The following is a 23,265-nucleotide window of genomic DNA, read 5'->3' as shown; positions in this document are numbered from 1 at the left end:
GTACATGTTAGTGCATGTAGTTCTACCAGAGCGCTAAGATATTTGATCCTTTTTAGATGAGTAGAATTTTAGTATCAAAACTCTCGATGTAACAAAATTGCGAAGTGCCGAATAAATGAACGTGAATTCCTCAGCTATAAAATAGGACGATTCTTTGAGGTGCATAATGTGAACTTCTCGACTCAGAAAAGCCACAGACATGGTAGAACTCACGCGGTGTAAATAAGAAGTATTTGGAGCCAGGCCTTGATCAGATATTTCAGCGTTGGACAATAAGAAACTCCAGCATATGGCATTGGGATGATTAAGATGTTGGTAAAAAAAAAAGGGAGCTTAAAACGACGTTGAAGGTAGCCATTGTCGGCAGCCAGTTCGCTATCAATTAGCGTGGTGTAGTGATAACTAAGACCTCGTAGCACAATCAAGAATGCTTTCAAGACCAGTCCAAATTCCAAGATGTGTCGTATGTGAAAGATGTGGCACCGGCTGAGATGAAAGGCGTAACTGGCGCAGTCGTTGTCATTGTGAAAGTATGGCCGTTGACTGGATATGAACCATACCGGGTGCCATAGCTATATAGACTTCTAGAGTCGTGGCCCCCGGTATCAGGACGATAGACCGAAGAAGAAACTTCCGAGATCGGAACTGTCAAAACCAATGTCTCATGTCGAACAGGTGTCGCGGTCGCAGCCACCATACTCGCAAGCAAAGCCATAAAGACAATCGTCAACGGCATCCTCCCAAGCGCCAAAAGAGTCGAAGCTGCAGAAATTGCAGTCGGGGCTGGCGAAGGCGGCGGATGCCGTGAAATCGTATTATTGGCAAAGTCGGTGCCAACCCATGCATTCCAGTTCTGGATATCATCCAGACACGATTCCGAGATCGATGCACCGCGCATCTTAGCAACGGTCTCTCCCCGACGAGACACCGTCACAACCACTTCCCCAGTATTACCATCGAACGGCACGCTGCCATGATAAAGACCGATGGGACCGTGTGGTTTGTTCTTCCACTTCCCATCCTGCACGACACCACCAATATCAACCGACACATCCACGTCAGCAGCAGACCTCAGAAGCGCAGAGAAAAACACCTCATCCTGCAAGAGGTCCGTAGGTGGGAACTCTTTCTGCCCGTGTGTCTCTGTATTACCCATAGTGCCACCATTGGCACAAGCCTTCCCAGGCGCCTGACGGAACCAAGCAGTGACGCCCTCGGTAGTAACATTTGCCCTGGCGCCCTTATAGACATCGATAATAAAAGGCAGGAAATCGCGCCAACCATCATGAGGGTGACCGATGGCGTAGTTGTAGCTCGCGTTACCGATCTCGAAGGTCGCGTATGCACCTTCATGCAGCGGGCCGATGTAGTGCGATTCGCCGTAGTCATTCCATGAGATGATCTCCACAAAGTCCGGCTTTAGCGATATCACTTGCTGCCACCGGTCGTACCACAGATTATCACCGTTCCAGATCCAGTTCTTGCCGTAGCCGGGGAGATTCGTGTAGAACCATGGTGAGACCGGCATCATGTACGGCAGTTCGCCTGTGTCTTTGAGCCATTGTATGTAGGTCGAGTCTATGTACGTGTTTATCGGCTCTGGGCCTTCGGGCCATGCAGCCCAGGAAAATAGTCCGTCTGGGACGCCTGGGGCGACGGCGAGTGCTTCCTTTGCACCTAGAGCAGACCATCCCGGTACGAAGAAGCAGTCTGTGTACTTTTTGATTGTGGCCCAGTCTGTGGCGTTGGAGGAGCCTTCGAAGGTTGAGACGAAGGGTTTGCCGTTGTGTTGGTAGTAGGCTGTGTTGTTTCCGTATTTCCGAAGCAGGCCAATCACCTCGCCTTCTGGCCAGGCGCCGTTGCCTACATAGTCGAATGAGAAGAGGAGTTGGAAGTTCAGGGCGTTTGCGGCGGTGAATGCATTCGCTAGGGAGCGGTTGTTTGTCGGGAAGTTGTATGCGATGTTTAGGGCAAAGGCATCGATGTGCGCCCTTTGCGCTTCTGCTATGTTGATTTCCCAGTCATAGACCGTAAAGTTCTCCGAGTTATATACCTGGAGTGGAAGAGGTCAGCTGAGATATAGATCGTGGTTGAAGGGCTTTTACCATGAAGTGAGCGAACACGGCCGCTGCTTGGGCGTGTTGGACGCCTCTCCATAATGATAGAAGTAAGAATATTGTCGACTTCATGTCAACCTGCATCAACCTGCGTGTGTGGCTCAGACTATAGAGGTAAGTAGCACCTAAATATGGAGAATCGCTAGAGAGATAAGTCCGGCTTTTTGTATAAATTATCGATATCCTTGTTTTGCTGTTGCACATGCACGGAATCTGGTGGAGAGTTTGATACCTGCATCTATCCCTCTGGAGATGTCTATAGATAGATGCCGGAGGTCCGCTATTCGTACATAGGGATCTAAGCGTACTCTTGGCCTTTCTCTCGTTGTACTTTCTCCATTCCTTGGCTCTTGATACTCGGGTTTCAATACTTGCTTTCATATGTATACTCTGAAACACCTCAGATACGCTTCAATAACAAAAGCTGTTAATCAATGTTGTGACAAGGGAACTCTTGACTCTTAATAAAAAGTTACTTAGATATGTTTCGGATTATCTCAGAGGCCTAGTTACACGGGGTAGTATATCGGAAGGCCGGAATTAGGGCTCAATTACACACATTGACCAACAGGCTAAACCCCTGCAATCCAGTCAGGCGAAGGATGATAAGAGTTAATGGATTTCCTTCGGATTATAGAATGTAACAATCTGTCATTTTAGTTCAGACTCTGCAGAACGGTTGATGCTAAGCCGCCTTTGTATCAGCCCGAAAAAACCGCTCAGTTCAGATCAGGATTTTGAGAGAAAATATCATTAGACCAGATCCGATCCCTTTGAAGCTATAACGATAGGATCATTGATATTGATATGTCTAGCAATATCATCCATGAATGTGTCTAGGAAGACAAAAGCAATGGCAGCTCGTAGAATCGCCCGTATATATATCCCACCAAAATTTTATGTTCCACACACCGCTAGCTACATGCATACTACCATCAACCACCTAGAGTGGAAGTTAATATTGGGGGCCGGCTGTGGGGGCTGGGTCGATTCACACAGGCCCCCAGAACAAGAACCCACCATACCCGGCGTTTATGAGTTGGACAGAGTCAAATATCGGAAGAACATAGCTGGGACATGTTATATACACGGTGAGACTCTGCGGTGCATGGGTAAGCCTGAGCGATAGCCCATGTATACACACATCCCCACCGAGGAATGTCAACGTGTAATATGCCTAGCCTCTGCACTGCAATGGTTACCTACATATGCACCAAGCCGAGGAGGTATTCGAGCAAATGGGCAGCATTTGAGTCCGTACTAATACTAACTCGAAAACATGACACTGTAAGCCGCAATGAGTCGGGAAACATGTCGCCCCATGCATGCTATGTGAGTAAGGCGAGAGGATTTGGGGAGATTGAACAGAAAATCATGTAACCATTCATGATGCCAAGAGATATTTACACAAACATAGACCGGGTTTACGGCCGAGCATCCAAATAAAACAGTGATATAGAAAAAAGACAGTGCCCAGATTATGAGAGAGAAGGATGAGGGTGCAATCAGGGCGAGTCTAGAGGGGACAAAGTAAACCGGGAGAGTGTTTACCACTGGGGGCCGGGGTACTGTGCGTATTTTTGCTTGGGGCGCAAGTGGACAGGAACCTGGTTCTCGGGGGCACCAGGGAGGGTCTTCTTCAAGCCCTAAAGGGAACAAGAAAGGTGTATGTTAGCTCTAGCCCGAGGGGTGATAGCGGATGTGGTGGATGCGAGGTGATTGAGATGATTTTGAGGCAGGACATATATCATACCAATTTGTCGAAGACACAGTTGTTAAGTTGCACCTCGGGCCTGCGGCACTCCCAGAGCTGGTGGTTGTTGTTCTCGAGACACTCCCAGTGGGCCTTGAACTGGTCAAAGCAGTGGGTGTTGATGTCCTTGATGCTGTGACGGGTCAATATCTTCTTCTCGGCTCAAAGGTGAATTAAAAGGCAACATACACGCTAGCAGCACAGCGCGTCACCTTCCGGCCCTCCTTCAAGCAGTCGATCTCCCCGCGGCCATTGGCCTCGGCCTTGCACTTCATGAAGTCGTCATTGAAGACCTTGCAGCGGTCTCCAATGAAGTAAGCTGCACTCATCAGGGGTGCAGATGTGGCACCGACCTCCTCCACCTTGGGAATGTGATCGGGCATAGGCGTGGTGTCCACCAGGACAGTCTGGTTGAAGCTGTGCGCGGAGGGATGGAGGTTAGCGTTTTACACGGAGCTTGACGGATAGGAAGCAATTGTAATTGAGGTACATACCGAGCATCTCTTTGGGCCATGGCGACGGTGGCTTGTCAGAACGACTGTGAGGGGAAAGAGGTGCAATTGAGATGAGACTTGGAGATCGATAGTCGAGAGCTGCGGGTTGCGGTGGAATGAAATTTGGCTCGTCGGTGATTGGCTGGTTGGATGGTGATTAGGTCAGCGTAACATGTTGTCCAGGGTGCGGTGCTGGGCTACAGTGTGAATGAGTGTTGCCTTTGTTAATTGGATATATCAGTGAGAAAAAAGAAACAGTTAGGACAATAACACAGAACAATAGATTAATATCAACTCATTATTTATTCACATCTTCTATTCAAATATGCAAGCTGCTGGCGAACAATAGCCCATCACGTGACACAAACAAATCGAGCTCCGGCTCTCATCTTTCTCGGCCTTCGAGCTCCATCGAGGAACCCCTCAGCTTTCTTCCCTTCGACTGTCAACCTCTAGTCCCTGGACTATGCGCCTTGGACTTGTTTCTATTTCCCCTCAGCGCTTTTAATCTGGCTGCGCCAGTTCTTTATTAATCCATTGACGCGCTCCATCTTTATCGTGATATTTTTTCTTTTTGTGCCTTTTTGATTGCCCATCATGTCTCTCTTCGGTGGAATACAACCTCAGGCCAACCCATCCATGTTCGGCAACACTGCACCGAAGCCGTCTCTCTTTGGCGCCCCGGCCACCGCAGCCCAGCCTAGCACCAACACCAGCACACTGTTCGGCGGGCAGAACCAACAGCCAGCGACGACATCAGCGGGGGCAACCGGTGCATTCGGCGCAAGTGCCGCACCTCAGCAGCCATCAGGATCGATGTTCGGAAATCCACAGAAACCCCAGAATACCTTCGGTTCGGGTGCTTTGGGGCAGCCGCAGCAGCAACAGCAACAGCAAGGAAGCGCATTCGGCTCCTCGCTACAGAAACCGCAAGCTAGTCTCTTCTCTGGAGGCCAGCAGCAAACACAACAGCCAGGGGGTGGTTTAGGAGGACTCGGAGGTCTGGGTTCCAACACTCAACAACCAACAAATGCCTTGGGCCAGCAGCAATCGCAATTCGGCCAGAACACGATGACCACGCCACAGCCCCAACAGCAACAACCTTCTCTGTCGTCAAGCCTTTGGTCCCCCGGCCGTGCTATTACTGGGGGTGAGCCCAATTGTATAATCTTTTACGACGAAACATTACTGACAAGACTGCTTTATAGTGCACCGAACTGTTCCTATGCAAGTTGCCATAATCAAGGATAAGTGGGATCCGCCCAGCCAAAGCTCACCATTCCGAGCCTATCTGTACAACAATGTCGGCGAGGAGGCCGCACCTTTCTACCAACCAGGTCCCGAGGACGACGAGTCAAAATGGGAGGAGGCTTTGCGCAAGCGACCGGGTCCAGGATACGTCCCCGTGCTCGTAAAGGGCTTCTGGGACCTCGGTAAGCGCGCGCAGCGACAAAGGGACTTCCTCACTATGATGCAGTCGCGCCTGCACGAGATCAACAACTGCTTGACTGGGCTTCTCTCAAAGCATGACCTCAACCTTTCCGTCAAGATCGCTGACTGCCGGCGGAAACACATTATTCTGAGCAAACGATGCCTCTCCCTTGCTGCCAAGACGCAGATCCTTCGCAACAGAGGATACGCCATGGATGAAGCGGAGGAGCAGTTGAAGAAAAAGCTTGTTGAGTTGGAGCGTGCCGTTTTCGACCCGTCTCTCAGTGGCCGCGCCGAAGAAATCTGGGCCCGTATGTTGGCCATTCACGAACACTCCAAGCGACTGCAGGTGGAGATGGATCGCGCCGGGGTAAACGTCACACAAGCGGAGGATGACATTGATGAGCAGACATTGAAGACAGCAAAGAAGGTTCGTCACTCCCGAGCTAGTATACCGGAAGAGCTCGCTAACCACATCTCCTAGATTCTGGACGATTACCACTCTCAGATCCAGCATCTCCAGAAGGAGATGGAGTCCATCAAGAAAGACTTCAACGAGGTGGAGAAAGCGATTGGGAATTGAGTACATTGCTCTATAACTTTCTATCTGCTATTTCGAATCTCAATTTCTTCATATGTTTGGACTTAATGTCTACGGCCATCGGGGTACAGGCGTTCTTGGGGATAAGGCCATTGTAATGCATAACTGAATACAAACTTCTTCGCTGAACATTCTACATTCTACTTGTGTCATTCTGCTTTCTGGTGTCTCTCTGTTGAGGCTTCCTCGAATTGATAGGGCCTGCTTTCTCAGTACTGTGTTCCTTACTGTTTTCTGGATGTCATGTTCCCTCAATATTAATTTAAGCTCCATATATTCCATGCCCTTCGGCGTTAGCTACCTGGAAAGGGCTAACGCCCAAGGGCATTCTCCATTTTTGCTCTTTCCGCGTAGGCTTGGCCTGTCGATCGTTCTCGGTCTCGTCATTCTTTTCTTTTTACTTGCTTTTTTACCTCACTCCAGTCTCCTTGCCTTTTGCGCCATCTCCGTCCCCGTTTCATTATTAGAGCACAATCTTGTGAAACCGTTGCATAGTATAGCAGAGTCCCGCCTGGATACATATGTACGAAGGATGCTGGATCCATGCATATACGTATCACACCTTTCAACCCCGAGTTCTAGACAAGCTATTCAACTTCTTATATATCTGGGTACCACCGAGTCTACTACTTCAGAACAGGCTAGAGTTCCGTGATTGTATATTCAAACATACATGGGATGTTATGCAGAAATACGGACGAGAATCATATGGTATCGTATATAGCTAGTCCCACCGAGCTAACTAGAATCAGTGGCAAATCCAAGTACGGGTTGTCATGCAAAGAGGCAACCTCAATCAATACATTGATAATGATACTATGGCAGATTGAGTACGTGAAATGATTTCATGCCAAATATGACTCCAACTACTCCGCTCTGTCATGTTGACTCATGACTTGTTACCACAAGCTACCAAGACCCAGATTCTTGTTTCTGTGGAACCGATATATTGCAATTTCTTATGTGGATTTGCTGTATATCCCATAAAACACAAACAACAAGCATATGCACAATAGTAATACACCACCCAACTGACACTACCCAGCAAACCCAAAAGGTAATAGTAGATGAGCATCAAGAGCTTTCCATAGATTAGATGTCCATGCTCAATGTTGGCCAATTGCGGCTGGGAAAAAAAAGTTATGCCAGGGGGAAAATCAATTATCCAGTTCTCCTGCATGTCATCGCGAAATCATAACCAGCGATTCGTCGATTACAGTCCGGGAAGGGCAAGAAAGAGGAGCGGAAGACGGGTCAACCGGCTTAAAGGAACTTGCGGACGAAGTCAACGGCGAAGGGAGCTGTATTAGATGACCATGTTAGATTTCGATCCAATGAACTCTTCTCTGGCCCGCTTCGGGTTGTCTGCTCCTTCAAGACTTTGTGGACCAGATATTCGACTTACACAGGTAGAGGAGGAAACCACCGGCAAGAGCCATCTGGACGGTCTGACTGGCCTCGATCTCACCAGCCTGTAAAATATATTAGTACCCGATGCCACTTGAGGTAGAGGTCATGGTGTGATGCTGACCTTGATCTCTTCCTTGGAGATCTGTTCTTGGCCTTAACAGAATTATATCGTTAGCTTGAGTTTTGTGAAGCAAAGAACCATGAGACTGCGAGCATACCTGGGGCAAACATTTTGAATGTGATGAAGAATTAAAGAATGAAAAAGAGGTTAGATAATACCTAGGTAGATGTTGTAAGAGTTGAGTGTTGCGAGGTCACCAAGTCGGACTGGAGAAATAAATCACGGGAGCACAGACCACCATTCTCCTTCACTTCTTGAGGTTTTGCCTTCACTACCTCCCTCTCACTGTCTACTTGCATTCTATCGATTTAATTTTTGAGAGAAGCTTGTGCAGTACTTCTCCTTCTAACTCCTACCTCTGCATCTCACCTGCATTGCTCGAATCTGCAGTGCACCGATTGATTTTGCGGAGAGGCGTCCGGATCACTCAGGCAGATAACGTACCGTGACTTCTCTTTGCGATATCTCCCACTGATCTTTGCACCTTTGCACCTTTGTTCTTAACCTATCTTATTACATTTTCCGCCATCTGAACCGCCATGTCTGCTTCACCAGACCGCAAGGTTGTCTCGCCCGCCGCCTCTCCGGAACCCGAGATCCCCGAGCAAGTCGCAACCCCGGTTGCTGGTGACAACAACGAGGGCGAGAACATCATTGACCCTATCTCTGAGGCCAAAGAACTCACAGAGGATGTGGATGACGAGCTACACGCTGCGAACGATGACGAAGATGATGAGGACAAGCTTTCAGACGACGAGTCTATTTTGTCCGAGGTTGACGAGGCACAATTCGACAACTTCGATCCAGAGAATGTTGACGTCGACGACCGCCCACAACTCGCCATTGATGAAGATAACTTGAAACTCATTGGTCGCCACAAGCGCAAGCGCACCGAGGATGGCGAGAGCCGTCCGCGCCGGAAGGAAGGCCGTCGCGAGAAGAAGAGTCGTCGGGCTGACGAGGGAGGCGACGAAGGAGGCTCATCTCGCCGACGTGAGCGCAAGCAGCGCGATGATAAGCCCGAGGTAGACGAGGAGACTCTTGACCCGGAGACCCGTATGTTCTGCTCTTTACTAGCACCTAGTTTTCTGCCCCGCACAGTCTGTACTAACTGGGTATCAATCATCAGGACGTCGCCGAGCCCTCGACCGTGCTATGGATGAGGCGATGAAGAAGCCGGCGAAGAGACGTTTCCGCAAGCAGGATGGCATTGTATGTGTTGCGCCTGGTGACACGTACTCACCTACGTTTACTGACTGTACTATTAGGATTTGGAATCTATGGCAGATGCTGAAATCGAGGATATGCGCAAGCGTATGACCCACGCAGCGCAAATGGATGCGATCAACCGCCAAGAAGGAAAGCCAGCTATGCACAAGCTCAAGCTCCTCCCCGAAGTCATCATGCTCCTCAATCGCAACCAATACACCAGCGCCTTAGTCGACCCAGAGATCAACCTATTGGAAGCCGTTCGATTCTTCCTCGAGCCTCTCGACGATGGCGCGATGCCCGCATACAACATCCAGCGTGACCTATTGACTGCCATTACCAAGCTTCCTATCAACAAGGATGCTTTGATTGCCAGTGGCATTGGAAAAGTGGTTGTCTTCTACACTAAGAGCAAGCGCACCGAGCGTCGCATCAAGGAAATGGCAGAGAAGTTGCTGGCGGAATGGACACGACCAATTCTCCAGCGCAGTGACGATTATTCGAAGCGCGTCTACCAGGAGGCCGATTATGATCCTACGTATGTTCACTGCTGCACAAGATCCCTATCACCCACTAACACCCATATAGAAAGGTTGTCAGACGCGCTCCTCCCACCGCCCAGGAGATTGAAGCCGAAGCCCGCGCTCGCGCGATGCTCCCTCCCCGTCTTCTCAACCGTGCTCGTGTCGACCGTACCAACGTCAGTTACACTGTGGTTCCGCGCCAGACAGCTGTGCGCGAGAGTCAGTTTGCGCGTCCCTTGGGTGCCAGTGGCGAGGACCGTTTCCGCAAGATGCAAGCCCGCCAGGCTGCGGCACGCAAAGCTTCTCGCCGGTAGATTTGACACCTGTACCTTTTTTTTTCTTCCCAACATGGTATCGGCCAGTTTCGTTATGTGAGATACATTTTCTTTTACGGTGTTTGGGTGTTTCGGGATCAATCGGGGATTGAATGGGGTTTTTGGAGTGTGTCACAAGCACATTCCGAGTGGAATAAGAGCAGAAATTTTTATCAAATGCAAATTCATATGGAAACTATCAAAGTAAATGCAATTCAACTCCAAAATATTTCAGTTAATCTATACAACTGTTGTATACAAAAAAAAAGAAGCCCCAAGCACCAAAAGCCGGCAAGTTAGTTCCGTGCAAAACCGAGAGATGACCGGGGGCCAACGCCGGAAAAAGAGCAGATCCCGCGATCCCCACGTCATGCAATCCGGCTTTTGCTTTTTTTGGTTTTATATCGGACATTTCACCCTCTTCCAAGCTTCTTTTATTCAATTTAAACATATACACTATCATACATAATGAAGATTCTTACTAAAGAACAAGAAGATGCTCACTACAGGTACGCAATACCTACTACAGCCACCGATTCCCATAACCAGCCCATACTGACGCAATCCCAATAGATCCGTCCTCCAAGGCGGCACAGTCGGTGGTGTCCTAGGTCTCGCCGGCGGCGTAGCAGGAGTCCTCCTTGCATCACGTCGCTACCACACAATCCGCAACCTAACCGTGCCAATGAAAGCCTTCCTAGTGACCTCCTCGGGTACATTCACAGGTATCATCGCAGCCGACCACGCCTCGCGCGAATACGAGAACGAGCAAAACGCAGCATACAAATGGTACGAGAATCGCGAAGAGCGTATCCGCGCCCAGGAGATCCGCGGTCTGAGCTTCACCGACCGCGCCGCGGCCTTCGCCCGCCGCGAGAAATACAAGATCATCACCGCCACCTGGGTTGCCTCGATGGTTGGCTCCTTTGCGCTTGTCAGTCGCATCCCCGGTCTTAGTGGACAGCAGAAGCTTGTCCAGGCTCGTGTGTATGCACAGGGTCTGACGCTGGGTGTGCTTTGTGCTTCTGCTGCTTTCGAGATCTCGGATCAGCGTCGTGGTCGTGGCTTGCTCGATTCCAAGAAGAAGGCTGATGTCGCTAAGAATAAGGTTGAGCCGGTTGAGGAGGAACAGCCTGTTCACCAGGGTGGTTCGCCTAATCAGGGCGATCTCTGGAAGGATATGGTTGCTGCTGAGGAGGAGCGCTTGAGCTCTAAGCACCAGTCTCTCTATGATAGCCAAGAGGAGCAGCAGGCTGCTGGTGCCGAAGGGAAGGAGGAGAAGTCCGAGGAGAGTGGTGATGACTCCAAGACAGAGAAGAAGGACACTGAGTCCAAGAACAAGAAGAAGAGCTCCTAGATATAACTCTCTTCGTTCTTGTTCACCCCCCGCAACCGCCACTGATGGAGGTCCATTGCAGAGACATCGCTGCCCACTTTCTTTCTATCTCCTTTCGAGAGCCCGAACTCTCTGTTGGGTAACTATGATATATGGGACAGGGTGGTGACATTGCTTGCTTGGCCTTCATCGCCCATACATATCCTACGATTCCTTAAGCGTTTTTCTTCCTGTCCATGTCTCAAGGGTTCTGTGTCCCCAAAAGTGACATTTGTTTACTGTGTCTACGTGTACGATAATACTATAGGTTGTGCCATCTCTTATCTCCCTTTCTCCCCTCCTTAATGGAAATGAATCTATCGAAATATTGGCATTTGATGATGATGCCATAGTAGTATTCGTGGGTATTTGAGGTTGTATGTTGATATGGGCAATCCAGTACGTAATGCACATGAAAAGGAAACGCCAACCGATAATAACCGGTCGTTAGCCTGATCCCTTTTTGGATTGCCGACTTAGAAGGTTTCATCTTCCAGGCGCTCCATGCGACGGATCACACTTGGACTTTGGTCGTCGCCAAAGTCATCTGTAATGTCCCCAGCTCCAGCCGTAGCCAGCAAATCGGTCACAATGCGCTTAGAAGCCTCCCTTGCTATTAAGGCGAAGTAAGTTAGCATGAATGTAGTATTAAAATGAAAACCGGGGAACAAGTCTTACCAGGCGTCCTCATCAGCCGGCTTTGCGGAATGTGGAACTGCATTGTCTTAGGAGGACTCGGCCCAAGATCCTCATCATCGTCGTAATCCAGATCATCATCGCTATCCCACATAGCCGATTTACCCGCAGGCTTTTTAGCAGGTGTCAAAACACTCATGCCAGGCCTGGGAATACCGCGCATGCGATTGCTGCTAGTCCGTCGTTTGCGGTTCGTACCTGGGGTGTCGTTGACGCCTTTGATGGGCGATGAGAAAATCTCCGCGTGGAGCTGTGGTGCCTCTGGTTCTGGACTGGAAATCGGCGAGTCGTCATATCCATACTTGGAGGTAGACTCGGTCGGCTTTGGGGTCATGTTGAATTTTGGTCGAGTGTTCGTACCGCCGCCCACGTCGCGGAATCCCTTTCCGAGCGGCGTGGCTTGCACCCGGTATGTCTTGTCGAGCATTTGGTGCAGTACCGGGTCTGAAGTCTTCTGGTATCGACGGTCTTGGGTGGATGGTTGCGATGCGGGCGGGAGGAATGGTGAGGACATCGGGGTTGTGGCAGAGACGCCACGTGGGAAGAAGAGCTGGCGGCCTGGTGTGGATGGGAGGGTCGAGGAGTCTGGGAGGTCGAATGGCGGGTCGGATTCGTTGACTTGTCTTCTAAGGTTCTCATATGAGGAGGAGTACTCCATTGAGGAGGTTGTCATGTCTTCGTCGACCTGCTGGTGATGGTGGCCCGGAGCACGCGGAGTGCTGTGGGAAGAGATTGCGAGATCTGTTAGATCAAGGTCGTCTGCCTGGTCGCGATGGGGTGTTTCATGACGCTGGGAAGAGGGCGTCTCGTGGGATATGGTATCGTCGAGACCGGTGCTTTGGGTTATGTCGGCGGACAACTCTTCCTCCGTGGCTGTTGGGTCTTGCATCGTTTCTTCATCGGTGTTTTTTTCTTCATAGCCAGATAGAGACACGTTGGCACTCGCTTCGAAGAATTGCTTCCAGAACTATAGGGAGTTAACAAGGCTGTTTATGGCTGTATATGCTGGTGGTGCTGACCTTGGAACCTTCCCAGACATCTCGGGAATGCTCGGTATATTGCTCTACTAGAGGCAATATACTCGTAGTTACTATACGATGAGCTTGGCTGAAATTGTGGTCGATCTCTGTATGGACATATGACGATGAGCGGTCTGCTGGACTGTTTTGTTTACTTTTTTGATCTTACCTTGCATTGTAAGGGTGATGGACTGCTCCAATTTCTCAAGCTCCTCGGTAAGGGACAATGGCCGCTGGGCCTGCGAAGGTTGGCGAGACATGATGTATCACTCAAGTTCAATTGTACAATCGAGTCTAAAGAAGTGAGCTTGCAATCACGTCCTTTGACGCGCGGGGAACTTTGCCTAAAGCGGTGTGTATTTAGGGCCGGTGATAAGGGCTTGGCAGGTCACATGCGTCGATGTAAGGATAAGGTGCAGGCATCACTGAATCATCTTGTCTCCTCCATGGATGACGAAGGTAAGTATTGAAACCATTTGAAAGGAAAGACACAAGTACAATATCCAGGTTCATCATGCCAGCACCACTTGCAAAAGGTATGGTCTTCTAATTTCCCTTGAACCTCTACATTCTTCCCGGATCATCCGGGCGGTGTAGTCGGTCTTATCAGTTCCCCACTATGTTGAGGATGAGGCTGACCTCTCATGCAGGAATCATCATTACTGTTTCTGTGCTTGTAGCAGCCGGGATTGCCGTGTATGAGTCGCCGCAGTTTCAACAATGGGTGACCACCTCGCGGCGCAAGATCGCCGTAGCACTACACAACCTCGGCGATGAGATCCAACCTCAAGACATAGCGGTGAGGCGGGACATTTCTATGACCGAGGAGACTGGCGAAATTGCCGAAGAACGCAGACGGATTGCTCGTGAGGAGATTATGCGACGAGGAACGCTCCTTGAATCACAACGAAAGACCAGCCAGCCCGGCCAGCCTCATGATAGCTTTGATACTCTTGTCGACGAGGAGGGCAACCTGCGTAAACAAAAAGACAACGAATACGATATTCAAAATAGCGACAGATTTACTTCTAACTCAACCGGAATTGACCTGGGCACTTCAGAGCCTCTACGACGAGGCGCCAAGCAAATCGAGGCGGAGTCTTCGACTACGCTGGGTCGGAATCAGCTGCATGTCGACATCCCCTCGTATGCTCCCTCGAACCACCCTTCGGAATCTATTGTTCAGTTCACGCCTCGGTCTGAAGCACCCGAGGGGAATACCCTGTTTGATCCATTTTCTCCCAACTCTCCCTTATCTGTATCTGGCTCCAGCCACACAGAAGACCACCAGCAGGTATATTATGCGCACCCTGATGCGCCAAGCAACGATACCTATGAACGCGATCACCTTGCTGAGCTAGATGGTTTTGGCCGTGAGAGTGTCCAGTCTCATAATGATATTTCGGCCGCCCCTTCTACTACCGGAAGCTTCAGCCATGTCGGAGGATTCGAGGATGGAACGTCAGATGGCACTCTTAGTGACTTTGATGGGCAATCTGTTGGTGGCCTGGCTACTCCAGCATGGTCTGATGTGGGTAGTGTAGTTAGCAACGAGGATGCTGGACATCATCAGTTGCTCTGATCCACTCAGAACATCATGGTATGGATGAATGGGTGGACTTTACTGGCTCGGGAAACTTTCTGTTATGGTGTTGGTTTTTAGGTTTGAGCTTGGCTGCGATATAAGGTCCACGGGTACAATGGTATTATGATATAATCTAATTGAAATACCAAGACCAAAGGTTTCATTACTTGCAATACTTCTCGAAAGACCGCGGCAATGTAACCCTTCGACAATGCTTTATATGCGAATGGTATTGTCAATTTGCACCAACCATGTTAAAAATGGAAGTTCCAAGGCGAAGATTGGACTTTGCCTCTCACATTCAATCACCTGGGACGTGATTGAGCAATCACGAAACAGCGCTTGCATTGATATGAATCAAGCTAAGTGACGTCCACTACTTGTATATATGTACCTTGACTGGTTCAACCTACTGTGGAGAAGGATTGGCTGATAAGGCCAAGCCGCTCAATGCGGAGATATAAAAATGCCCAGGTGACCCAATGGCCAATCACATAAGCATATCCATGGGTATGACGTAACCACAACATGGCCCAGGCCTGGGAAGAACAACCTTGGAACCTTGGAAGACACCTAATTATAGTACCTACCTAGGTAGTTAGGTATATCGAGGATCCAATATCCTCCTACTATTCTGCCAATTCATCCCTTCTTCAACATATGCGCCCTTGGAATCATGGCTACATTCGTCACGCATAAGATCATGGGCACTGCTCTTCAAACTACCGAGAGGTATACAGACTTGCAAGCACGAGGTGTGGGTGCCTTTGGAGTGATCTGGTATATCCCCTCATGTATATTCTCTTCGTACTGTGAGGCCACTAACAGTCAGGATCAGCTCAGCACATGATTCAAAGGCCAACCGAACGGTTGCCATAAAGAAGATAGGGAATCCTTTTGATAGTTCTGCCCGGGTCAAGCGCACGTATCGCGAGGTTCATTTGATGAACCATCTCAAACATGATAATGCATGTGCTGAAAAAAAAAAAAGAAGAGGAAGTATGACACTAACAGCCTACAGTTAATCAGCATCACAGATATCTTCATCTCACCAGCGGAAGATCTGTACGTGAATCACTTCTTTTATTTTCGGATTCAATTATACTAAACGTTTGGGAATACAGTTATCTTGTGATGGACTGTTGCATGACAGACCTTCATGAATTGATCCAATCAAGATCGAAGCCACTGGATAACAAGTTCATCCAGTTCTTTACCTACCAACTGCTGGTATGTCTGCCCGAGTGGCCTTAAAAATGCCAGTGTGGCTGACTTTTCTAGCGAGGATTAAAATTCATCCACTCTGCTGGTGTTATCCATCGTGATCTTAAACCTAGCAACGTTCTGATCAAAGAAAACTGCGACTTGAAGATTTGTGACTTTGGTCTAGCTCGAGAACAAGATCATCAGATGACTGGCTATGTCTCCACACGATATTACCGAGCTCCAGAAATAATGTTGACTTGGCAAAGATACAGCTATGCAGTGGATATCTGGAGTACTGGTTGCATTCTGGCAGAGATGCTCCTAGGGAAAGTCCTCTTACCGGGAACAGACAATGTGCATCATTTCAAACTGATGACTGAGATGTTTGGGAAACCACCCAAAGAGTTTATGGAGACAGTGTACAGCGACGTTGTATGGCTAAATTCTACACGGTTGAGTTAGTTATGGGAGAGAAGATGCTGACTACAAGTTATAGACGATGAAGTTTGTGAACTCGCTACCTGAAGCCGAACCCCAGTCGCTTAGAGCTACCCTGGGTGATGTAGACTCTAAAGGTATGCCCGTCAAAATCTTCATTAATACCAAGTTCCTCCGGATATATCTACCTCCAATGATACTGACTTTGCTAGCCGTTGATCTCTTGGAGAAAATGCTTGATATAGACCCACAGAAGAGAATCACAGCGGCGGATGCCATACCCCATCTATACCTTTCAACCTATTCGGACTTAAACGACGAACCCGAGTGTGAGAAACAAATTGACTGGTCTTTATTAGATTCAGAAATGACAACGGATCAATGGAAGACTAAAATGTAAGTATTTTCCCAGTCTGCGGCGTATTCATTCAGGCTTATCGTTTGAAGGTATTTCGAGATTTTGAATTATCACACTGGTTCTTACAACTGGGAAGACACTGACCCTAAAGCCCACGAGGGAAGATTTGAGGATTGGATGCGTACGGAGATAACGGTGGGTACATATTAGTGGTACTTAAGAAGCTAGTTCTTATTCTTCTATATAACAACGCATTAATTTATCATTTGAGCATAATCGTTGAGATATCGCTCTAGCGTGTGTACAGATACCATTGGCACATCGGTAGAACCGATTATAATTGACTTGAGCGACGACGCCTCGACCGAACATCTCTACATTTATGTTGTATATAAGTTGCATTATGCAGCGATGGGTAAATAAAGGAGTTGGAAGGTAAGCCCTTTAGCTCCGAACCTGATGGCTATCAGATTTTCGCACGGTAGTTATTGGAAGGCCTACATGTGTCTGCCACGAATATCGTGCATTTGGATACTTCGATAAGGAGTGTGAGACTTATTCTCATAACAATGAGGTAGTCCTATCGTTACAATAGGAAATGAATGATTTATTCCAAGATTCAACGCGATTGACACTTGACAACCCGACAGTTACCTAGGCATCTCGAAAGACCAAGCCCATAGAACTAGAAATAGCCTGGTCGAGGTACTGGATACTTTCTACAATGAGGGATTATAATCTAAATTAGAAGTACCTGGTACTTACTGACCGGATAACCTGATAGGCGAAATGAACCTCGGCAGTTTCGGTCGAAGCGGAGATCTTCTCTTCTCGCCATACTTCTTTTATTAACTCCTCACCTCCTCTTCCTTTTTTGCTTATTTTATTCCTTCTCTCTATCCTACTTCTGTATAATTTGTAAGTCGTTCTGTTCCTAGTGCTTGATTTATTTGTTTTCACTTTCCTCGCCCAAATCTCCGCACAAGCTTCCCCGCATTAACACCGAAAACTTCCATGCCAATAGTCGGCATCTTGAACAAAGATAAGCTGCAGAAGCGAAGAAGAGCAGAAAACTGACTAGATAATCTATGCAGTCTATCTACCTTCATACATCATGGCCGCAGATCGTTTAAGCTCGCTCCTGAGCCACCTCAAGCCCGGCGCCACCAACGGCCTTGCTGCTATGTAAGTCCTCAAAGGAGCCTAGTTGTGGTTTATAAATTTAACAAGCAAACGTAGCACACAAAAGAACCCCGATGATGTGGTCATCACCCTAGCAATTCGCACACCCCTGACCAAGGCCCGTAAGGGCGGGTTCAAGGACACAGAATTGGACTACCTGCTCTACGCCCTGTTGAAGGAGACTTTGGCCAAGTCACAGATTGACCCTGCTCTGATCGAGGATGTCTGCCTCGGAAACGTATGTTTAATCTCTTTCCTCTACTCTACAAATCCATAGATGGCATATTCTAACCATAAAGACAGGTCAACGAAGTCAAAGCCGCCTACATGGTCCGCGCCGCAGCTCTTGCCGCCGGCATCCCCCACACCGCCGGTGCCTCAACAGTGAACCGCTTCTGCTCATCCGGACTGAAGGCCGTACAGGATATCGCGAACCAGATCCAGCTAGGTGCCATCGACATCGGTGTCGCTATGGGTGCGGAGCTGATGTCCGCTGCTGGCGACCGACTGGAGCAGCCATTTAACGAGGAGGTCCTGCGCAACCAGGAAGCCGCCGACTGCATGCAGCCCATGGGTCAGACTTCCGAGAACATCGGCAAGGACTTCGATATCCCCCGCGAGCAGCAGGACCGATATGCTGCTGAGTCGTTCCGTCGTGCTGAGGCTGCCCAGAAGAATGGCTGGCTCGATGACGAGATTGCTCCTATCGCTGTCAAGGTTAAGGACCCCAAGACTGGCGAGGTTAAGCAGGTGACTCTGTCCCGCGATGATGGTATTCGTCCCGGTACGACTTTCGAGTCGCTTTCCAAGATTCGCCCTGCGTTCCCGCAGTTCGGTGATAAGTCCACTGGTGGAAACTCCAGTCAGGTTACCGATGGTGCCGCTTCTGTTCTGCTCATGCGTCGCTCCAAGGCTATTGAGCTGAACCAGCCTATCCTTGCCAAGTTCTGTGGCGCTACCGTTGCCGGTGTTCCCCCTCGCGTTATGGGTATCGGCCCAACTGCCGCTATCCCCAAGCTGCTGAGCAAGTTCCAGCTTGATAAGAATGATATCGATATCTACGAGATCAACGAGGCTTTCGCCTCCATGGCGGTCTACTGTGTTAATAACCTTGGCCTTGACTACGCCAAGGTCAACCCTCGTGGCGGTGCTATTGCCATTGGTCACCCGCTCGGCGCAACAGGTGCGCGTCAAATCGCGACCATTCTGAGCGAGGCTCGCCGGACAAAGAGTAAGGTTTTGGTCACTTCCATGTGTATTGGAACTGGACAGGGTATGGCTGGTCTCTTTGTCAACGAGCAGTTGTAAATATCCCGAAATAGTCTAATTAGATGACAATAACTATATATCTGCAATGTACAAAAATGCGTTAATTACAAACGAATAGTATGGTATCAAAGGCTATATAAGCCAAAAGCAAGAAGAACTCATAAATCATGAAAAGGATAGTGCACCAAATGATCAGGCAGGAATGATATCACTTAGCATCATCTTGCTTCCCGGCCTGACTCTCCCTCTTCATCCTCTCCTCCGCAGCCCGCGCCATGATTTCCCTGCGAGAAAGCGTCCCACCAGAGGCACCATTTCCACCACGACCTCCAGTCGAGTCACCTTGCAATCCACCGAGAACAAACTCCCCACCGGTCCATCCACACTCATCAAACTCCTCCCCGCCCTGAACGTTATCCCAATCACCAGGATTATAAAACTCCTGACTAGACAACTGATTCCCACCAGACTTCCAATCAGCACGCTCAACCTCCTTCTCGATCTGCGACGTCAAATCCCAGAAGTCGCGGTCATGAGGCCCGAACACGCAATGCGCAAGCTCATGACACAGCGTCTTCCGAATGGTACGGTAATCACGGTATCCGTCATAGGCATCCGTTCGCAAACGCAACTCAATCACCTCGCCTTTATTCCGGTTCAGACCTAGCGTCCGCGACTCGCTCGTCGTGTGTTCCGCTGGGTTCATTTCCGTCAAGAGCGGTACGGAGAACTTGTGTTTTGTCATGGCGGCGCGGATACCTGGGTCATCTCGCAGGCGTTTCAGGAAGTCGAGAGAGCGGTCTGGGTTGGGGAGGTAGGATAGTGGGAGGAGACGGTGGAAGGTGTAGTTGTTGGCTGAGGATGAGATGGTGTGGATGCCGCCGCTACGGCTGGAAGACGGTGTTTGTTTGTTGCGTCTTGCGGCGCTTAGGGCGGCAGCTCGTGATTCTTGTCGTCGCTGTTCGCTGGCGGATTGTTCGTGCAGATCGGCGATTGCTTTGGCGGGGGTGCCGAGGAGGGTGATCTTGAATTTGGGGGAGGAGGTTTGGAGAATTGCGGAGAGGAGAGTTGGTGGAAAAGGTGCTTTCTGCATCCCTGGCTTTGGGGCTATGAGGAGCTTTTGGTTGTCGATGGGGATGTTTAGGATGCGCTCTATCTCGGAGGTGAGGTCTTGTAGGGTCGCTGAGGCGGAGACTTGAATTATATGCGGGGTCCCGTGGTGGTGGACGGTTAGCTCCTTTAGGGAGTCCATTATAACGTCTTTAGATAGGCGATTGCAGAGAAAGAGCGCGTGGGAAATGAACTCGCGACAAGAAAAAACCACTTATATGACCCAAATAGGCAGGCGCGGGCGAATTCGAACTGGTTCCACGGGGATAGGGTTTGTCAGCACGGAGATAAGCCCTCCAGAGCCCGCTCTGGCACGTGATGTTTAAATCCAGGGCAATTGGTGCCTCAGGCAGTAAGGCACCATGCCCAGCCGAGCTTAGCCATACGGTAGTCTCTGCCGACTAAAACAAGACAACATAACAGAAAGTTGCCGAGGATCGTTGGATGATAACTATGAGTGCTAGTGCACATTACCATGACCATTTGAAATCTATCGATCTTCGTGAATTCGACAGCATATCTGTGGCTGGACCCTCTTTACTTGGTTCTACAGTGATACACTCATAAACTGACAAGATAATTTATTGGAAACTGCAAAAAGTGCTGTACACAATCTTTATGTCAATATCATCTCCGCTGGTCGAGTGAAGCAAAAATGTGGTTTTCTTTGTCTTTGTCTTTGTCTTTCTTTTTCTTTCTTTTTCTTTCTTTTTCTCTTTTTTTCTTTTGAGTTTCGAAAACAATTGCGCCCAAACTGCGAGCAGAATATCTTTGGTCAAAGTAACACCAGGTCCATGATTTGCTAGATGAGCCCCAAGACCCGAAGAGGAATCCAAAAAATGAGACTCGCCCTTCGACTGGGACTACGCGGACTTTGTATGAATGAATAAAACCGAAACCCCGTCACCAAACCCATGTCTTCCAGCTGTCCTTCGGTTGTCTACTCAGCCTCTTCCTGCAGCGGAACAGGCTTGCAAGCAAGAATCAAGGGCAGAGAACTATCTCAATCTGTGTCTTCGGCAATGGTTGCAGGCCCGCATCCGACAACCCTTGCACATGAAAATGTACTCAGGTAGGTGATGGTTCCCGACCTCACACTGCAAACTTCCAGTGTTACGCCAAACCCATTGCGAGTTCCTGTGATGCTCGCATCCGTTGTTCTCGTGTTGTTGCAGGTCATAGACTATCTGGTTGAATGCATTTTGGCGGACATGGATATTGGCATTGGCCGGCACCTCCTCATCTACCGCTTGGATGGCCATTTCCTCGAGCCTATTCTCGTGCCAGAGCGGGCACTCACATGTTTTCCAAACCAAACCACACACATAGCAAAATTCGCGTCCGCAGCTGCCAATCATTAGTCTTTATTCATGTAGTATAATATGTATGTTGTTGTTGTGAGAGACATTGCTTGCTTACCGACAGGTCATATGATTGCAACCGTGGCGGAGCTCTACCATAGTCCGGCAGTTGAAGCATCGCTTCCATTTCGCCGCATCGGCCATTTCAAGTACAGCATGAAGAGGTTCGTCCATTGGGCAGTCGACACGAGGATGGGCGAGGGAGCGACATGGTACATGAGTCTGCCGGTGACATTCGGGGCAAGTGCCGTGCTCGTCTTGAATGGCAAACGGAGGAATGAACTTTGAGCATGTTGGCTCAGCGCAGTAGAGACGATCTTTCGCGGTCCATTCGAGGGCTCTTTCGGCGAAGCGTCGAAGCTCGTCATAGCTAAGGATTCTCAAGGCAACTCCAGGTGGAATGACATTTCCGCAACAACGAGGCGGGTACAACTCCTCGTCTTTGATGGCACCAAGGAACATCTGTCTCGTGCAGTCGCGGCAAAACTCGTGGCCGCACGAACCCTTGAACATAATATTATTGACTTTTGTAAAGCAGGACACGCACTCTCGCATTAAGTTGCTTGTTCGCGGTGAATGTATGCGCGAGGGACCTTCTCCGTTATTAGATGCTTTGTCACTCAGAGTCATCCGGCTCATGAGATCCCCCATGACAATGGAAACAGCGTCGTCATCGTCGTCTGGCGATGTGATCTCGGGTATCATCGAGAGGTTTGAAATGTGATTGGAGGTCCGGGTTCCATTGTTCAGAGAGAGGGCGAATTGGCGGTCCTGATTGGCAACTCTTTCCTGATGTTGGAGAGATGCCAGTATTTTTTGATCAGTGACAATTGCGGTACTCGTGCTAACCGCCAATATCTCGTCCTCGATGGAAATCTGGGCGATTCGAATATCCTGTCTCAAGCACGCGATGGCAATTTCAAGGTCCGACTCCTTTCCTGCCGCCTGTTTTCCTTTCTGGCTGTTCTCGAGATCATTCAGGTCTTCTAGAAGAAGCCGGAGGATTATTTGTTTGTCTTGATCTTGCTCCATCCTGAGCGATAGGCTACAACTCGAAGGTGTGGTACAATGTAAGGAGAAATGACTGGTCAAGGGGGTATGTGTGGGGAAAGAGGTGGAAGGATGAAAAAGAAAGAGGGAGACTGGAGTCAAACAGAGAGAGTAGAAAGAATAAGAAAGATTGATTATTCGGAATTATGGTAAAACATAGTCACGCCCGGTCAACACATAACAGCTTTTTGAACGAATATCAAACTTTGCTTATCTTTGATGCGTATGCCACCCGACACATAACTCTCTCATGGGTTTATATTGCCAGGCACAAGTACCATTGTTGAATCTATAGTTACTTTATATAGTATTTTTATAAATGAATACTGTTGAGCAACCTGTTATTATGTGGGGAGAAAGCAGAGGAAGAATTATTAAAATACGATATTAATTTTTTAACACCGGGCTCTTTATACTCCTAAATCTTAAGTCTTGACTCTTGATTTCTTACTATCTTACTATCTTACTAACTGAATCTGAACTGAATCTGAATTGAATCTGTAAGTGTATAGTATACAAATAAAACAGTAATGAACCAGGCGGTGACGTAATAACCAACGAGAGAGTTATGTTCGGATGGCATATTTGGTCGCCCGTAGGTAAGCCGTCCAATTGGAGCATAGAGTTGTGATAGGGCTGTTT

General features: G+C 48.9%; 13 protein-coding genes across 13 annotated transcripts; 7 read left to right on the top strand and 6 right to left on the bottom strand.

Moving 5' to 3' along the window:
* Positions 1-433: 433 nt before the first annotated feature.
* Positions 434-2,321, bottom strand: N7516_001012 (glycoside hydrolase family 71 protein; the record flags this gene model as incomplete). Its single annotated transcript, XM_057213734.1, has 2 exons — positions 434-2,053; positions 2,124-2,321. 2 exons carry the CDS (start codon positions 2,319-2,321, stop codon positions 434-436), a joined length of 1,818 nt encoding a protein of 605 aa, XP_057075617.1.
* A 1,343-nt stretch (positions 2,322-3,664) lies between these two features.
* N7516_001011 (coiled-coil-helix-coiled-coil-helix domain-containing protein) lies at positions 3,665-4,384 on the bottom strand (the record flags this gene model as incomplete). The annotated part of the gene is made up of 4 exons (XM_057213733.1): positions 3,665-3,763; positions 3,871-4,003; positions 4,060-4,287; positions 4,365-4,384. 4 exons carry the CDS (start codon positions 4,382-4,384, stop codon positions 3,665-3,667), a joined length of 480 nt encoding a protein of 159 aa, XP_057075616.1.
* Positions 4,385-4,961: 577 nt separating this feature from the next.
* Positions 4,962-6,378, top strand: N7516_001010 (putative nucleoporin; the record flags this gene model as incomplete). Its single annotated transcript, XM_057213732.1, has 3 exons — positions 4,962-5,514; positions 5,573-6,225; positions 6,280-6,378. 3 exons carry the CDS (start codon positions 4,962-4,964, stop codon positions 6,376-6,378), a joined length of 1,305 nt encoding a protein of 434 aa, XP_057075615.1.
* Positions 6,379-7,503: 1,125 nt separating this feature from the next.
* On the bottom strand, positions 7,504-8,076 carry N7516_001009 (uncharacterized protein). Its single transcript, XM_057213731.1, has 4 exons — positions 8,025-8,076; positions 7,928-7,959; positions 7,802-7,868; positions 7,504-7,697 (listed from the first exon to the last, which is right to left on the bottom strand). The coding sequence occupies exons 1-4, from the start codon at positions 8,035-8,037 to the stop codon at positions 7,660-7,662; spliced, it is 150 nt and encodes a 49-aa protein (XP_057075614.1). The 5' UTR covers positions 8,038-8,076; the 3' UTR covers positions 7,504-7,659.
* Positions 8,077-8,466: 390 nt separating this feature from the next.
* On the top strand, positions 8,467-9,974 carry N7516_001008 (transcription factor SPN1; the record flags this gene model as incomplete). Its single annotated transcript, XM_057213730.1, has 4 exons — positions 8,467-8,983; positions 9,057-9,139; positions 9,196-9,674; positions 9,725-9,974. The coding sequence occupies 4 exons, from the start codon at positions 8,467-8,469 to the stop codon at positions 9,972-9,974; spliced, it is 1,329 nt and encodes a 442-aa protein (XP_057075613.1).
* A 468-nt stretch (positions 9,975-10,442) lies between these two features.
* N7516_001007 (HIG1 domain-containing protein) lies at positions 10,443-11,331 on the top strand (the record flags this gene model as incomplete). The annotated part of the gene is made up of 2 exons (XM_057213729.1): positions 10,443-10,483; positions 10,548-11,331. 2 exons carry the CDS (start codon positions 10,443-10,445, stop codon positions 11,329-11,331), a joined length of 825 nt encoding a protein of 274 aa, XP_057075612.1.
* A 494-nt stretch (positions 11,332-11,825) lies between these two features.
* N7516_001006 (DASH complex subunit ASK1) lies at positions 11,826-13,324 on the bottom strand (the record flags this gene model as incomplete). The annotated part of the gene is made up of 4 exons (XM_057213728.1): positions 11,826-11,962; positions 12,028-13,012; positions 13,065-13,171; positions 13,234-13,324. The coding sequence occupies 4 exons, from the start codon at positions 13,322-13,324 to the stop codon at positions 11,826-11,828; spliced, it is 1,320 nt and encodes a 439-aa protein (XP_057075611.1).
* Positions 13,325-13,578: 254 nt separating this feature from the next.
* N7516_001005 (uncharacterized protein) lies at positions 13,579-14,646 on the top strand (the record flags this gene model as incomplete). Its single annotated transcript, XM_057213727.1, has 2 exons — positions 13,579-13,600; positions 13,715-14,646. The coding sequence occupies 2 exons, from the start codon at positions 13,579-13,581 to the stop codon at positions 14,644-14,646; spliced, it is 954 nt and encodes a 317-aa protein (XP_057075610.1).
* Positions 14,647-15,155: 509 nt separating this feature from the next.
* On the top strand, positions 15,156-16,861 carry N7516_001004 (uncharacterized protein; the record flags this gene model as incomplete). Its single annotated transcript, XM_057213726.1, has 9 exons — positions 15,156-15,159; positions 15,252-15,429; positions 15,488-15,584; positions 15,671-15,714; positions 15,774-15,879; positions 15,931-16,287; positions 16,352-16,430; positions 16,506-16,689; positions 16,741-16,861. 9 exons carry the CDS (start codon positions 15,156-15,158, stop codon positions 16,859-16,861), a joined length of 1,170 nt encoding a protein of 389 aa, XP_057075609.1.
* Positions 16,862-17,765: 904 nt separating this feature from the next.
* Positions 17,766-19,141, top strand: kat1 (putative 3-ketoacyl-CoA ketothiolase (Kat1); the record flags this gene model as incomplete). The annotated part of the gene is made up of 3 exons (XM_057213725.1): positions 17,766-17,836; positions 17,891-18,071; positions 18,137-19,141. 3 exons carry the CDS (start codon positions 17,766-17,768, stop codon positions 19,139-19,141), a joined length of 1,257 nt encoding a protein of 418 aa, XP_057075608.1.
* Positions 19,142-19,310: 169 nt separating this feature from the next.
* N7516_001002 (putative zinc metalloproteinase) lies at positions 19,311-20,354 on the bottom strand (the record flags this gene model as incomplete). Its single annotated transcript, XM_057213724.1, has 1 exon — positions 19,311-20,354. The coding sequence occupies one exon, from the start codon at positions 20,352-20,354 to the stop codon at positions 19,311-19,313; it is 1,044 nt and encodes a 347-aa protein (XP_057075607.1).
* A 772-nt stretch (positions 20,355-21,126) lies between these two features.
* On the top strand, positions 21,127-21,573 carry N7516_001001 (uncharacterized protein; the record flags this gene model as incomplete). The annotated part of the gene is made up of 2 exons (XM_057213723.1): positions 21,127-21,284; positions 21,324-21,573. 2 exons carry the CDS (start codon positions 21,127-21,129, stop codon positions 21,571-21,573), a joined length of 408 nt encoding a protein of 135 aa, XP_057075606.1.
* Positions 21,574-21,627: 54 nt separating this feature from the next.
* N7516_001000 (BRcat and Rcat domain-containing protein) lies at positions 21,628-22,605 on the bottom strand (the record flags this gene model as incomplete). Its single annotated transcript, XM_057213722.1, has 1 exon — positions 21,628-22,605. The coding sequence occupies one exon, from the start codon at positions 22,603-22,605 to the stop codon at positions 21,628-21,630; it is 978 nt and encodes a 325-aa protein (XP_057075605.1).
* Between the last annotated feature and the right edge of the window lie 660 nt (positions 22,606-23,265).

The sequence above is a fragment of the Penicillium verrucosum genome (genome assembly GCF_028828655.1).
Source record: "Penicillium verrucosum strain IBT 35672 chromosome Unknown utg000001l_segment0_segment0, whole genome shotgun sequence".
Classification (NCBI taxonomy): Eukaryota; Fungi; Ascomycota; class Eurotiomycetes; order Eurotiales; family Aspergillaceae; genus Penicillium; species Penicillium verrucosum.
The sequence above is the reverse complement of the archived record's forward strand: the minus strand, read 5'-3'. Positions and strand labels throughout refer to the sequence as shown.